This window comes from Molossus molossus, unplaced genomic scaffold (genome assembly GCF_014108415.1).
Source record: "Molossus molossus isolate mMolMol1 unplaced genomic scaffold, mMolMol1.p scaffold_m16_p_20, whole genome shotgun sequence".
Lineage (NCBI taxonomy): Eukaryota > Metazoa > Chordata > Mammalia > Chiroptera > Molossidae > Molossus > Molossus molossus.
The window spans coordinates 17,586,713-17,601,283 of NW_023425356.1; the positions used below are offsets into that span (position 1 = coordinate 17,586,713).

The window sequence follows — 14,571 nt, forward strand, 5'->3', positions numbered from 1 at the left end:
TGAACCCACAGGTAGGCACAGGGATCCCAGGACAGCTTTTTATTTTATTTCATTACAACACAGATCTATGAGGAGTGAGAGAGGTTAACCCCGTCACTGGGGCCAGGAGAATCGGCGAGGGACACAGCTCAGCTGAGGGACCCAGAGACAGCTTCTTGGATGAATGAACACTGAGGCTTAATCTCGAAGAGTAAGCAGAGTTGCCCAGCGAAGATGATGGGGAAGGTGCTCCCGGCAGAGGAAACAGCATGTGCAAGGCTTAGAGGTTAGCAGCGAGTGTGAGAAGACCGACTGCCAGGACTGGCCCGAGGATGGATGTGGAGAGTGGAAAGTGAGGAAGGAGAGATGAAAGATCACACACAATTCCTTTCTCCACCACCCTGCTCCCAGGTAACGAGCACACCCTGGTACCCCGCCCCCTTGGAGAGCACTCAGAGCCTGACCTTGGTGGCTCCAGGGCCAGTGCACTGAATGTTCAGCAGAGCACTGACCACCCTGCAGGTTCTTGGTCTGCACGCCTCCAAGCTGAAGTGCTCCTGTGCCTGAGGGTCACCTTGCTTGGGGATCATAATGATTGACGTACCAGAGGGACTGGCTCTGCTGGAAAGGCAGCGACTTACCTGGCCAGACACATGATCATCCCACAGGTGAGCTCCGCGGCGCTGAGACTGTTCCCATTGGGGGTGCTGGAGAGCAAAGGAAAGAGGGGACGTCAGTGGGCCCAGACCCAGTAATCGCACTGTCCCAGGAGAGCCTTGAGGGCTGCTGTGCTCTCCCCTGCTCCATAAGCTTACCTGCCCTCCACAGACCCCACGCCACATCCCGGTCTCTCTGATGCACTCCTGCCCACATCCCAGGGCTGGAAGGAGACAGTGGCTTTACGTTCTCAGGCGGAGGGACCTCCAGTAGAGAAGCACACTGGTCTCTCTACCCGAACTCACTCCTCCGGAGGAAGAGAAGGGTCTCCCTTGACTGGGAGAGATGCGTGCGACTCGGCCCTTGCCTGTCTCCTCTCATTTCTGAATCTACCTGCAGGGAGCACAACCCCGGTGGCTCCGTGCCGCCAGCCTGACCGAGGCTGCGCCCGTGGTGAGTGTACATCGATCCGACGCAGAGGTCAGCCCACTGCCCCAACCTTCACCAAGCCCAGCCTGGCTTTTATTAGTAACAAAGCGAATATATATATATATTAATAATTTTTCTTTATTGATTTTGGAGAGAGGAAGGGAGAGGGAGAGATAGAAACATCGATGAGAAAGAACATCGACTGTCCCTCTTCTGCATGTCCCGCACTGGGGATCGGGCCCACAACCTGGGCATGTGCCCTGACTGGGAATCAAACCAGCGACCTCTCGGTGCGTGGGTCGATCGATGCTCAACCACCGAGCCACAGCAGCCGGGCCAAAGCAATTATTTTTATCTCCACCTGTGTGTAAAGCTTCCTCACACTCGGAGCAATGCAGACTGTGCCCATTTTACAGAAAGGAGAGATGGCAACCCTTGAAACTATTTTTCTTCTTCAAAGGCTTTATTTTTGATTTATTAACATACATGTTCACCCTCCTTCTTCCCTCCTGGGGCTTTTCATTTCTGGAAATGAAGGTTAAAACAAAGGTCAAAAGATGCCCTGGCCAGTTTGGCTCGGCGGTTAGAGCATCAGCCTGCAGACCGAGGAGTCCTGGGTTCAATTCCGGCCAAGGGCACGTACCTCAGTTGTGGTTTGTCGCCAGCCCTGGGTGGCAGCCGGTCGATGTGTCTCTCTCACATCAATGTTTCTTTCTCTTTCTCTCTCCCTCCCACTCTCTCTGAAGATAAATGTAAAAATATCCTCAGGTGAGGATTAAAATATATATATATTTTTTTTTTCTTCTTTTTTCTATATTTTGTTAAAGGTTCAGAGAAAAGGATTATAAGATGTCTTGGCAGCTGCTCTCGGTTGGGGGACATCCCTCACAGAGGCAGAGAGATGGTGGCCACAAAGAGGTGAAAATGTCACTGGAGTCATCGATCAACTCTAGGCTCCAACTTTTGTTATGAAAAGTGGAAAGTAGCCCTGGCCAGTTTGGCTCAGCGGTTAGAGCGTCGGCCTGTGGTCCGGAGAGACCCGGGTTCGGTTCCCGCTAAGGGCATGTACCTCGGTTGCAGTTTGTCCCCGGCCCTAGTTGGTCATGTGGGTGGCAGCCACTCGATGTGTCCCTTCACGTCGATGTTTCTCTCTCTCTCCCCCTTCTTCTCTCTCCCTCCCACTCTATCTGCAAAAAAATGGAAAAATATCCTCGGGTGAGGATAAAAAAAATAATAATAATAAAAGTGGAAAGTATGTGCTGGGTGGGGTACAAGTAGCCTCTGAAAATGGCCAGACAGGGCAAATCGACCTCGTCACCTTGACAAGTGTCCAGCCTTGAGGACATCTGAAACAGAGCACTAGGTCATGTCAGCCAAGATTGGAGTCCATAACGACAGTGAATGACACTGAACTGGGCACAGCATGTGGACACTGGCTATCACTGACCCAGGTGATCCTGGTGTCATTACCAGCATGCCAGAACAGACTGGTGAAAAGTAAATCATGCAAAATTGTTCTTTAATAAAACTGGCGAGAGCTCGTTTAGGAAAAATAAGTAAATAGCCCTGGCTGGTTTGGCTCAGCGGTTAGAGCATCGGCCTGCGGTCCGGAGGGACCCGGGTTCAGTTCCCATAAGGGCACGTACTTCGGTTGCAGTTTGTCCCCGGCCCTGGTTGGTCGTGCGGTGGCAGCCACTCAATGTGTCCCTTCACGTCGATGTTTCTCTCTCTCTGTCTCTTCCTCTCTCTCCCTCCCACTCTATCTGTACAAAAAATGGAAAAATGTCCTTGGGTGAGGATAAAAAATAAATAAATAAATAAGTAAATAAAGGATTCTCAGAGCCTATCTTTGCACCAGACCTGGCTCCCCGGCTCCCCTTGGACAGGCTGGATGGGGGCGCCCAGAGAGGGGCAGGGCCCGGGGCTGCTGTCTCTGGGTCCAGGACAAGGAGGTCAGGTGGGTCACCATTTAACATCTCTCCTGTTGGACACTGCTTTCAGTCAGATGACTGGTCATTTCACCACTAGCCTATAGGGGGGAAGTGGCGGGAAAGGACTTGAGGACAGTGAGGCTCCCAAGGAAAGGGAAAAGGACTACAAGGGGCAGAGCACTGGATGGGGACAGTCTTGCCTCACCAAGTGCCATGAGGGAGCCAGAAATGAGTGTCCCCTTGCACTAGCCTACTGACATGACCTTACATGACCTTTCCCCTGGGTTTCTGCAAAAAACAGCTCCAGTGGGGACCCTTCTCCTATTGGCCATGGGGCGTGAAAGAGAAACTGAGGTCCTGGCTACAGAGGGGTACAGGGAGGTGAGGAAGACAAAGGATGTAGAGTCTAATCGGAAAGCTGTGCATTCGTGTGCAGATAAGAGCGGAGCTAAGGACACCCGACTTCGGCAGAACAAGGCTGGGGGAAGGGCAGAACTGGAGACGATAAAATTCACTTTCTTCTGACTCCCCAACCAGGCTGCAGACCTGCAAACATCTGTGGGGCGGGTTTGTGAAGCACTGAGTTTACAAAGACCCTCAATGTCACACCCTCGGACGCCAACCTGTGAGCACGGACCACCCGTCGGGGCTCGGCCTGCCCCAGGCCTCCTCCTGGACGCCCTCCAACTCTGACCCGCGTTCTCTAAAGCCCGTCTTCCCTCCCTCCTCGAGGGCCGTCTCCACACCCACCCCGGCCTCCGAGACTCACTTCATGACCAGGACGCCCTTTCTCGTGGCGGCCTCCAGGTCCACGTTGTCCACGCCCGTGCCGGCCCTGCCCACCACCTGGAGCTTCTCTGCTGCGTTGATGACATCAGCGGTCACCTTGGTGGCCGAGCGGACAATCAGGCCTTCGCAGTCCTGAGGCAGGAGAAGAAATATCTGGATCCACAGGGTTGGTCTGGAAGACCTCCTAGAGCTCCTCTGCCCAAAGCCGGAGCCCCCACGTGCTGGCTGACTCTGGATCTACTGCAGGAGAGGGACGCAAGGGCATCCGTGCATTGCTTACACGCCTGAGAGGCTGCCCAGTCAGCTCTGGGTCCAAATCCAAGCTCCACCCCCGATGAGCTGTGCATCTGAGCGTCACCCTCCTCAATGTGAGGGGGCAATGAGAGGACAGGCACGGCACCTGGCGCGGTAGCTAGCCCTGCACACGGCGAGACAGGCCGGCGCCAAGACCAGCGGGAGAGGGAAACTGAGGCAGGTGGTTAACCAGCAGTGTGCAGCCATCTAGTAAACCATGTCTGTCTTGCCTAAACCCGGGACACTGAGAAAAGTAAACGGTTTGCACTTCTCCCCAACCAGACTGTAAATAGCTGAAATCACCTACTCAGGGACATAGATAACAGGAATCCAATTAGTGCCCTTTGCCAACCACACCCAAGGACAGACGAAGTTAAGAGAATAAACCTCATTTTAGTACATAAAGTTGATGAATATTCTATTGAGATTCTCCCCTAAGACCTCCCCTAAACACCCAACCTATGAAACCTCTCAAAACAAGGGTCCAGGGTGCACTCTCCCTCCCAGGAGCACCCTGCGCCTCTCCGCACACTTACTGCCCCCACAGGCATGCATCTCCCAAATCTAAGGGACCCACAACGCTTGCAACCAGGGCAGCAATGGACAGTGGCAGTTCATCCCAGGCAAACACCCTGAACCTGTCCCCGAGGCCCCCTTTAACGACATTTTTTTTTTTTTTTTTTTTTTTTTAGAGAGAGAGAGGAAGGGAGAGGGGGAGAGAGAGAAACATCGATGGGAGAATGTAACATCAATCGGCTGCTTCCTCCATGATCACAATCAAGCCCACAACCCAGACCTAAGCCCTGACCAGGAATCAAACCTGTGACCTTTTGGTGCACGGCATGATGCCCAACCAGCTGAGCCACACTAGCCAGGGCTCTCTGACTTCTCAGCGAGGCAAAGCAGCCCAGCCGAGGCTCATTTTCCCAGCCCTTCCTTGTTTCACCGGCCCCAGCTTTGATGGACGTCCTCTAAAACTCACCTGGACTCGTGCTGTGAAATGTTTCCTGCTCGAAGTCAAGAACCCACACTACCGGCTGGCCCCAGGAAACCCGCTCAGGGCCAGGTCCCCTTTCCAATAACAAAGGGACATCCCTGGCTCCACTGACCCTGAGACGTGAGAAGCTGAGACCCTCAAAATGAAGCTGCCCAGGTCTCCTTCTCCTCCTCATTTCTTCCTTCCATCTACGGGGCGCCTGGTATATATGTATCTGGCACTGTGCTAGACCCTGTCAACACAAGATAAGTCACAGCCCCACCCCAGTGGCAGACACACCACAAGTCACCACTGCACGTGTGTGGTGTGACCTCGGCGTGTACGAGGCATGGAAAAGTCAGAGGAACCAGGCAGAAGCCACCCCGTCTGGGCTGCCGGCCAACACCTGGTACTCTGAATATCTCCCTAGTTGAACATCAGCCAATGTCTGGGCAGAAAGAGGACACCGCTGTCTGGCCCACATCCAATTCCACACTTGGCTCCAAAGAACAGGATCCCCCTGCCTGGCCACACTCTACCAACTTTTCCAGGCACAATCGACTTCCCTTCCATGAAACCTCTGCAGACAACCTGGACCCCACAACTGCGCCCCCCCTAGTCTCTTATCTGCCTCACATTTAGATGTGCTCTCTCTGGCCTGCAGTTTGCTTTTCTCACCTGTATCTTACATCCCTAAAGCTAAGTTTGTTTTGATAGCTGATACTCAATAAAACCCTCTGCTGAATAAATGAATCCAGTGATTTAGAGAGGCCATGGAAACCCTGTGACCATTCTCCCCACCCCCACCGTCCTTCCCCAAATATTCCAGCAGGTCACATGACTGAAAATCCAGCATCAGAAATCCCTTCTCTTGACTGTGATAAAGAGGCTTATGTGAGCACGGAAGAGTTCTCTGCAAAGGGAGAATGAGTTGGGAGGGAGCCAGAAGGAGAAAACTTCAGAAATGGCCAAATGGATCAACAGAACCAAACAGGCACTAGGCAAACAGACCCACATATGTGTGGGGATTTACATAAAAAATTACAAAATAATAATGGCAGGATTCAAGCTGATGGGTGAAGTAAGCTCTAGGCAATAAATGGCTTTAGGAAAATGTTAAGGATTTAATTTTTATCTTGCTACAGATATTTTAAAATCCAGATGAATTAAAGCATTAGAAAAAAATGTAAGGGGATTTTTTATGTTCTCAGGATGGGAAAGTTTCATAAGCAAGGTGTAAGTTCCAGAAACCATAGCAGAAAATACGAACAAATTTGATTACATTTGAAATTTAAACTTTTGTATGAAATAGATCCCATACACAGAATTAAAGACAAGTAAGTGATGGGCTTGACTGGAGAGAAACTCCTTGCAACATGTATAACAGAACAAAGATTTATCAGCAAAAATGATCAAGACTTCCTACAATTAATTCTTTAAGTGATTAAAAAAACAACAACCCAGTTTTTTTTAAAAAGGCAAAGATATAGCAGGTAGGCAATTTACGGGAAAACTAACAAAGCAGCCAGTAATTTACAAAAACTCTTAAACACTAGATATCAAAGAAATGCGAGAGTAGTGTCCTGGCCGGTTTGGCTCAGCGGTTAGAGCGTTGGCCTGCGGTCCCGAGAGACCCGGGTTCGGTTCCCGCTAAGGGCATGTACCTCGGTTGCAGTTTGTCCCCGGCCCTGGTTGGTCGTGCGGGTGGCAGCCACTCGATGTGTCCCTTTCACATCGATGTTTCTCTCTCTCTCTCTCTGTTCTTCTCTCTCCCTCCCACCCTACCTGAACAAAAAGTGGAAAAATGTCCTCAGGTGAGGAAAAAAAAAAAAAAAAAAAAGAAATGCGAGAGTAGTAAAATATGGTATTTTCAGTTATAAAGTAGTCACCGGATTTTAAGGTAGAGCATAGGGAATATACAGGGTGGGGCAAAAGTAAGTTTAGTTTTGAGTATGGGAAACAGTTTATTCCTGTATTATTATTTTCCATATGAACAACTGTAAACTTACTTTTGCCCCACCCTACAGTCAATGTATTGTAATAACTATGTGTGGCGCCAGGTGGGTATTAGAATTACCGGGGGCATCACTTTGTAAATTATATAAATGTCTAATCCCTATGTTGTACACCTGAAACTAATATAAAATAATATGGAGCTCTGGCTGGTTTGACTCAGCGGTTAGGGTCTCGGCCCTCGAACCAATGATTCGCGGGTTCAATTCCAATCTGTCCCCGGCCCTGGTCAGGTCATGCGGGAGGCAGCCAGTCGATGTGTGTCTCTCAGATCGATGTTTCTCTCTCCCTCCCTCCCACTCTATCTATTTTTTCTTGATAGAAAAAATATATATCTTTGGGTGAGGATTAAAAAAATAATAATAATATGGAATGTCAACTATAATTAAAAAAATAGCCCGGCCAGTGTGGCTCAGTGGTTGAATGTTGACACCGGTTCGATTCCCGGTTAGGGCACATGTAGGGTTGTGGGCCCGATCCCCAGTGAGGGGCATGCAGGAGGCGGCCAATCGATGTTCTCTCTCACCGATGTTTCTTTTTTTTTTTTTTTTTTTTTTATCCTCACTTGAGGATATTTTTCCATTTTTTGTACAGATAGAGAGGGAGAGAGAGGAAGGAGAGAGAGAGAGAAACATCGACGTGAAGGGACACATCGAGTGGCTGCCACCCGCACGACCAACCAGGGCCGGGGACAAACTGCAACCAAAGTACGTGCCCTTAGCGGGAACCGACCCCGGGTCTCTCCGGACCACAGGCCGACGCTCTAACCGCTGAGCCAAACTGGCCAGGGCTCTCACCGGTGTTTCTATCTCTCTCCCTCTCTATAAAAATCAATAAAGGAAGAATTTATGGAAAAAAAGCTAACTTAATAATAGGTTAATTTACCCTTCTTAGTTTACCTCATTTTCAAATCAAAGTAATACCATGTTTGACATTTTTTCTTGAACCAGTGATGTATACATAATTTTAAATTACTTTCAGATTACTTAAATGTTCTTTGCTAGATATCTCTGTGAATTGATTTTTAAAAATCAAATCAGGGAACTTCCTAATTTGTCATGAGATTGTAGTAAGCCAAATTTGTGTATTAGGTTCAGAAGATCAAAACATGATGCTTTCTTTTAAAAATAAAATTTATTTGGGGGAAAAAATGTAGTATTTTCTGGTATCATATTGGCAAAAAAAAAAACATTGATAATACTCAATGTTGGTGAAAGTGTAGGAAAATAAGGAGTGTAAATTGCAGAATCTTTTTGGAGGGCAATTTCGCAGTGTGGGAGCACATTTTTAAGGTGTATTCCTTTACCACCAGCAATGACTTAGGTAATTAGCCACACTGAGGAAATAAAACCTCCTATATGTAGTGGTCAGCCCAGGACCAAGGGTCAAAGTTCAACTAACAAGAGGGGCCAGAGACTACAATCTAATCACCTTGCCTCTAGTATCAAGTTCTGCGCCCACATCTCAGGCCCAGTCCTGCTCCCCATACTCTACGCAATGAGCCCAAGGGTCTGGTCTCCATGAAGATTCTCTCCAAAGCTGCCACCACCCTCCCCAAACCTTGGGCATCTGCTTCCCCCAGAACAGAACAGACTGGCTGTGGGGAGGACGAAGGCTCCCCGGCTGTCCACCCCATTCTTGCAGGCCCTGAGGACAAGCTCAGAAACAGCACTAGTTTTCTTTCTTTTTTTTATCCTCACCCAAGGACATTTTTCCATTTTTTGTTTAGATAGAGTGGGAGGGAGGGAGAGGAAGAGAGAGACAGAGAAACATCGATGTGAAAGGGACACATCGAGTGGCTGCCACCCACACGACCAACCAGGGCCGGGGACAAACTGCAACCGAGGTACGTGCCCTTAGCAGGAACTGAACCCGGGTCACTCTGGACCGCTGGCTGACGCTCTAACCGCTGAGCCAAACTGGCCAGGGCGGCACTAGTTTTCTTTAACCAGCCTAGCCTCTCTCTATGGAAGGACGGTCCTAAGGGAGATTTACCCTGCAGCCTGTCTCTACTTTTCCCTTGACAGTGGTGTCCTTCAAACCATCTTTCTTTGCAATCAGGAAGTCTGAAGAGTCTCCAGCCAACCCAGTAGGGATGTGTATTCTGAGCTTGCCTGTACCAAGAGCGCAATCGGCCCTCGGAGACTCCCATGCAGCAGAGCCGGGTCCCACCCCATGTGACCAGAGTTCATTAGTTTCCAAGGCCTCTTACACCCTCCACAACCCCAGCTTCACTAAATTGAAGCATCCACTTATTCAATCAGCACATATTTAATGAGACAATCTCCCGCTGATCCCTCAAAATAATGGGCACTCCTAGTCATCATCCCCTTCTCAGACCACATGTCATTCCTCCAAAATCTGGCTCCATACTGCCCACTCCTCTCCTCTCTTCATGTAGCAAACTGCAGCCTTTTGCAAATCCTCTGTAATGTGATTCATCCTCACTTTGCTGTGATTTTAACTTTTTTCCTCCAGCATCCCCGAGGTCCCTTTTGGCACTCCCAGGGTGGGAACGGGCCTCACGCACTTGCCACTGTCAACCCACTGCCAACAGCTGAGTGTGTAACAGTGTTATGAGTGCCAGCTGGAACAGGCACCTGGTCCCCATCTCTCAGCTGTCTCAGAGCTGCAAGACAGCAGGCCACTGTTCTGGATTTGTGACTGTTCCCGACAAACTGCTAACTCAGCAGTGGAAAACCCATTCACGTTCCTCAAGTTCACACATGCTTCCTCTCCCAAGGAGGGCAGGCTTGGCCTCGGGGGCCACTCTAGCATAGTTCATGCCTCTGCCTTACATTGCAGAGGAAGAGGAAGAAACTGCCCAGGTCATGCTCCCAGCTATAGAGGATGCAGGTAGGCAGCGAAGTGCACTGACTAAGTAGGGAATTATTTAACGTTTGCAAACTAAATCCTGGTATACAGGCTGGAAGTTCTTATTTTAAATGAAACTTGCAAAAGGCTCTTGTATGGAAATTTATCTCCTTTATCTTTCTTAAAATTCTGAGATGAAAGTGGAAATGCATTACCAGCTTGTGGTCTAATGGATTCTGACCAGCATTGCTATTTAATGGAACAGAAAAAATACGCAAACGCATCACAAATAGTAAGGGTACTGACTTTAATGTGTGTGCACATATATATATGTGTGGGTACTGAGTTGTGATGTAAAATGAATTTCTGTTTGTGGTTCATGGTCAAAGTTTAAAAGCCACTGATCCATAGCAAGATATAAATGTTCCTGCACAGTAGATTTAAGAAGTGGCACCCACTGTTAGAGGGGTACACAGTCTGAGTTTTGTGAGTTCCAAAGAAGGTGCTTTATTATTCCAAGCCAGTGTTTTCTTAACATTTTTGACTAAGACCCCCAGTTAAGGAACACATGATTAAGTTGTGATTTTAAACTCACATACCCTACACACCTCCCACAACTACACACATAATGAAAAACAAATTTCATGACATAATACTAGCCTTACTACCTGGGCTGCTCTCTGATAGGTCTTTGTGTGTGTGTGTGTGTGTGTGTGTGTGTGTGTGTTTTAATGCTAATCATGACCCATTAAATCGACTTCATTGCCCAGTAATGGACTAGCTGTGACTTGCTGCACGTCTGAAGAGGACCATTCTGGGGGAGTGAAAGAGCAAAGCGTGCCTGCCCGGAACACGAAGGAGTGGGAACAGAGGCCAGGCCTGGTTCAGGCGATGTGTTGGAGCTTCCTTCAACATTATAAAGATTTCAGTGGGGGAGGGCAGGGACACTCACCCAGATGCCTCTCCACGTAGAATAAAAGGGCACAGAGTGGAGTCGAGGACCCTGCAGTCGGCTGCCAAGGAGACTAACCAGCACTCCCAACCGAGTGTTTTACAAAAACAGCCCAAGGATGCCTGGCAGTCTAGCCAAGAAACACCCCTCTAGTCCTGCCAGTTCATAGCGCCTTTAAAACGGCCTCCAGATTTCAGCTCCAGATTCCCAGCACCCACCTGGCTGTCTTCCCAACTTCTCTGAACCCTCCACTACTGGGGAGGCCTCCCGTTCTTCCCAATTCCACACTCACCTATCCCTGACCACCTCTCCCCAACCTCCCTCTGCAGGCACAGGATCTCTAATTTCCATGAGAAAGCTACAAAGCCCCAAGCAAAGGCCACTTTTCCCATTCTAGTGATCTGGTGGAGGTGAGGGTCTGGAGCCGGGCTAGAGGCCACTCCATTGCCTTCTGGCCACAGCCCAGAGCCAAGGTCATTGATACCATCATACAAAGAGGAGGTGAGAAGTGTGAGGCGTCTGCCTCCCAAGTCGACCTATCCTGCTCCTGGGATTAGGTTCCGAGCCCTGTCCCCCAACCCCATCCAGGCGATCACCAATTCTGCAGCGACAGAGCAGGCAGCGGCCGGGCTACTAGGTGGTCTCATTTACCAAACATCTGGTCAAGAGTCTCAATCGCCGTTTGGCCAGGTTCCCTAACTAGCTTACAAGCTTCCTGAAGGCAGGGACCGGTCAGAAACTTCGCTGAGTACAGGGCAGGGTGGATTCCTGCAAACAGCACATGGGGGAGGGGTGGGGGGTCCATGGAGAACACGGCAGCAGATACAACCGCAGAGAAGCGGGCACAAGCAGCTGTGAGACCACGCGGTTGCGGCATGGCGAAAATAACAGCAGCCGCCTTTGTGGTTTGATTTAAGGACCCGGGGAGGACCTACGGGAGGAGGGGGCGGATCCACGCAGAGGCTGGTTGAGGTTGGTGGAGGCTACACCGCGTGGGTGGGGGTGGGGTGGGGTGCGGTGGGGTGGGGGTGGTGGACAGCGGGATGCTGGGTGCAGTACAGAAGTGCAGGAGCCGAAGTGAAGAGTTCACAAAATAAATAACATTCACCGGACGAGGCCACCAAACCTCACAGGACCCTGACAACCAAGGCAGAGTAACATGTGAAGTAGACTGTGTTCATTCTATATCACGACAAACCGAGATACGTTCCTGGGAAAGATTTGCTAAGAAATACCGATTTCCTGGGGACGCCTGGGGTCGACTCGAGTCCAGTCTGGTCATTCCTAACCAGCGGTGAGGCCAAGGTGAGGCCATCCGCCTGGGCCACGTGCGGAGACCCCGCCGCGGCGGCCGCAAGGGCGGCCCCGGCTCTCCGCGCCCCCCGCCCGCGCCCGTTTCCTCCGCTCCCAGGAGGCCGAGGGGCGGTGAAAACTCTCAGCAGTCTTGCGTCAGACGAAAGGCGGGTACGTTTGCTGCCTCCCCTGCAGCTTCCCCGGCTGCCACGAGACCGGCTGGGACTCGGCCGGCGCCCCCCAGGAAGGCAAAACTCGGCCGAGGGAGCCAGGGCTCAGTCGGGGGAGGACCGCCGGCTCCCGCACAGGGAAGCCACTCTGGCGCCTCTCCCGGGTGCCCCTGCACAGCGCCCGGCGGCCAGGGCCACGGCGCCGAGGCGCTGGGGAGCCGCGCTGGCATCCCGCGGGCAGCCTGCACAGCGCACTGCTCGCGGGTAGCAAGCCAACGTGGTACGCGCAGTTGCAAACTGAACGGAAAGTTTACATTCTGCAGCTCACCGCCTTTTGTTCCTCCCTCCTTCCCCCTCCCCCCAGCCCCTAAATCAGGAGGCCCCAGGACTCACTGATACCCCCGACGGGGAGTGGGGGTGGGGGGGTGGCGCGCTGGCTGGGGCGCGGCCAGCCTGTTTCCGCCGAAGATGCCACCCAGCTATTGTCTTTCTCCTGCTCGCATTACCTGCAACTCGGCTATCAGCTCCTCTTTGCTCAGGTTCTGCTTCTCCACCACCTGCAGCCCTCCATTTTGCAGGATCTTCCGGCAGCAAGGGTCCAGGCTATCACTGATGAGCACTTTCTGTAGACTTGCAAAGGCCATTGCTGGAGCCGGCCTCGGGACTGACCGCTCTCCCTGGGCAGAAACACCTAAGCCGAGAAGCTGCTGCTCGGGAGGCCGGGCTTGTGTAACTGGGCAGGATTCACGATCTCCCGCTCCCCCTTTATCTCCCCCTCCTGCTCCTACTGCCTCCTTTTGATTGGGCAGAAATGCTCCAACTCTCGATGACTCCGCCTCCTCCTCGAGGTTCAGAGCCTTCGGTTCCCCTCCCACTTTATTATTCTCGGGCATTGAATTTCTCAATCTCAGCCAAAACCCTTCCTTGCACCTGGTGAGCTTATAGAAACACAATTTGCGCTGACTAGCTGATTTATATCTGAAATAAACTGAGAACGATTCTTTCTCGCCATAACTGCAGTGTTTCATCTTCTTTCCTCCTAAGGACTCATTCATGAATTCCTGAACAGCATTTATAGAACTCGCACCTATTCTGTGCAAGGCCCTGTGCTGGATGCTGAAGGGGGCTGGAACACACAAAGACATAGCCTGTGTCCTCTGCTGGCCTCACCTCTTGAGGGTACTAAAGACACAGACAGAGGAAGTTAAATAAACAAAAGCAGTAGGAAACTGTTTCTGAGAACTCACAAAGAAGTGATTACTACCAAATGAATGACACAATGAGAATCCTGGGTTTTATTTATTTATTTTCCTTTATTGATTGTTTGTTTGTTTGTTTGTTTGTTTGTTTTTAGAGAGAGACGAAGTGAGAGGGAGAGAGAGAGAGAAATGCGGAGAGAGAACATCCATTGGCCATCTCCTGCATGCTCCCCACTGGGGATCAGGCCCATAACCTGGACATGAGTCCTGACCGAGAATCAAACTGGCGACCTCTTGATGCATGGTCGAGGCTCAGCCACTGAGCCACAGCAGCGGGACAGAATCCTGAGTTTTAGAAAGATCAAGGGAGACCTGGCCAATTTGACTCAGCGGTTAGAGCGTCGGCCTGCGGACCAGAGAGTCAGGGGTTCCTTTGTTTCCGCTAAGGGCACGTACCTGGTACTTGAGTTGCAGTTTGTCTCTGGCCTCAATTGAGGTCGTGGGGGCAGCAACCACTCGATGTTTCTCTCTCTTCCCCCCTCTCTCCCTCCTACTCTGTCTGAAGATAAATGCAAAAAAAAAAAAAATGTCCTCAGGTGAGGATTAAAAAAAAAAAGATCAAGAGACCTGGTGCATTTAGACAGAATGTTTATTCAAGTTCAGTATTCTCCTCTTTGTCTCTGACAATGAAAATGAAGAAAAAGAAAATGATGTGTCAGTCACACTAATTTATATGCTGACTGAAGAGGCACTTGCCAGCTCTTAACTTTCTGTTTAAACCCCACAACAAGCATGCTTTCCCATGCCCCACTTTATAGAAGTATTGGAAAATTCCACTTTGGAAATCCTTTCTCTCTCTCTTTTTTTTTTTTTATCCTCACTGGAGGACACTTTTTTCATTCATCCTCAGATAGAGCAGGAGGGAGAAAGGGAGGAAGAGAGAGAGAGAGAGAGAGAGAGAGAGAGAGAGAGAGAGAGAGAGAGACATCGATGTGAGAGACACATTGACTGGCAGCCACGTGCACGACCCCAATAGGGGCTGGGGACAAACCACAACTGAGGTATGTGCCTTTGG

The 14,571-nt window shown here is 50.4% G+C and overlaps 1 protein-coding gene across 1 annotated transcript in view; it reads right to left on the minus strand.

Moving 5' to 3' along the window:
* PHGDH (phosphoglycerate dehydrogenase) overlaps window positions 1-13,080 on the minus strand; it is a 32,263-nt gene extending 19,183 nt beyond the window's left edge. The window contains exons 1-3 of the mRNA XM_036272605.1: window positions 12,804-13,080; window positions 3,766-3,917; window positions 621-686 (exon numbers count right to left, since the gene is read on the minus strand). Coding sequence (XP_036128498.1) covers window positions 621-686; window positions 3,766-3,917; window positions 12,804-12,941 — 356 coding nt within the window. The 5' untranslated portion in view covers window positions 12,942-13,080. The remainder of the gene's footprint in view (window positions 1-620; window positions 687-3,765; window positions 3,918-12,803) is intronic.
* Between the last annotated feature and the right edge of the window lie 1,491 nt (window positions 13,081-14,571).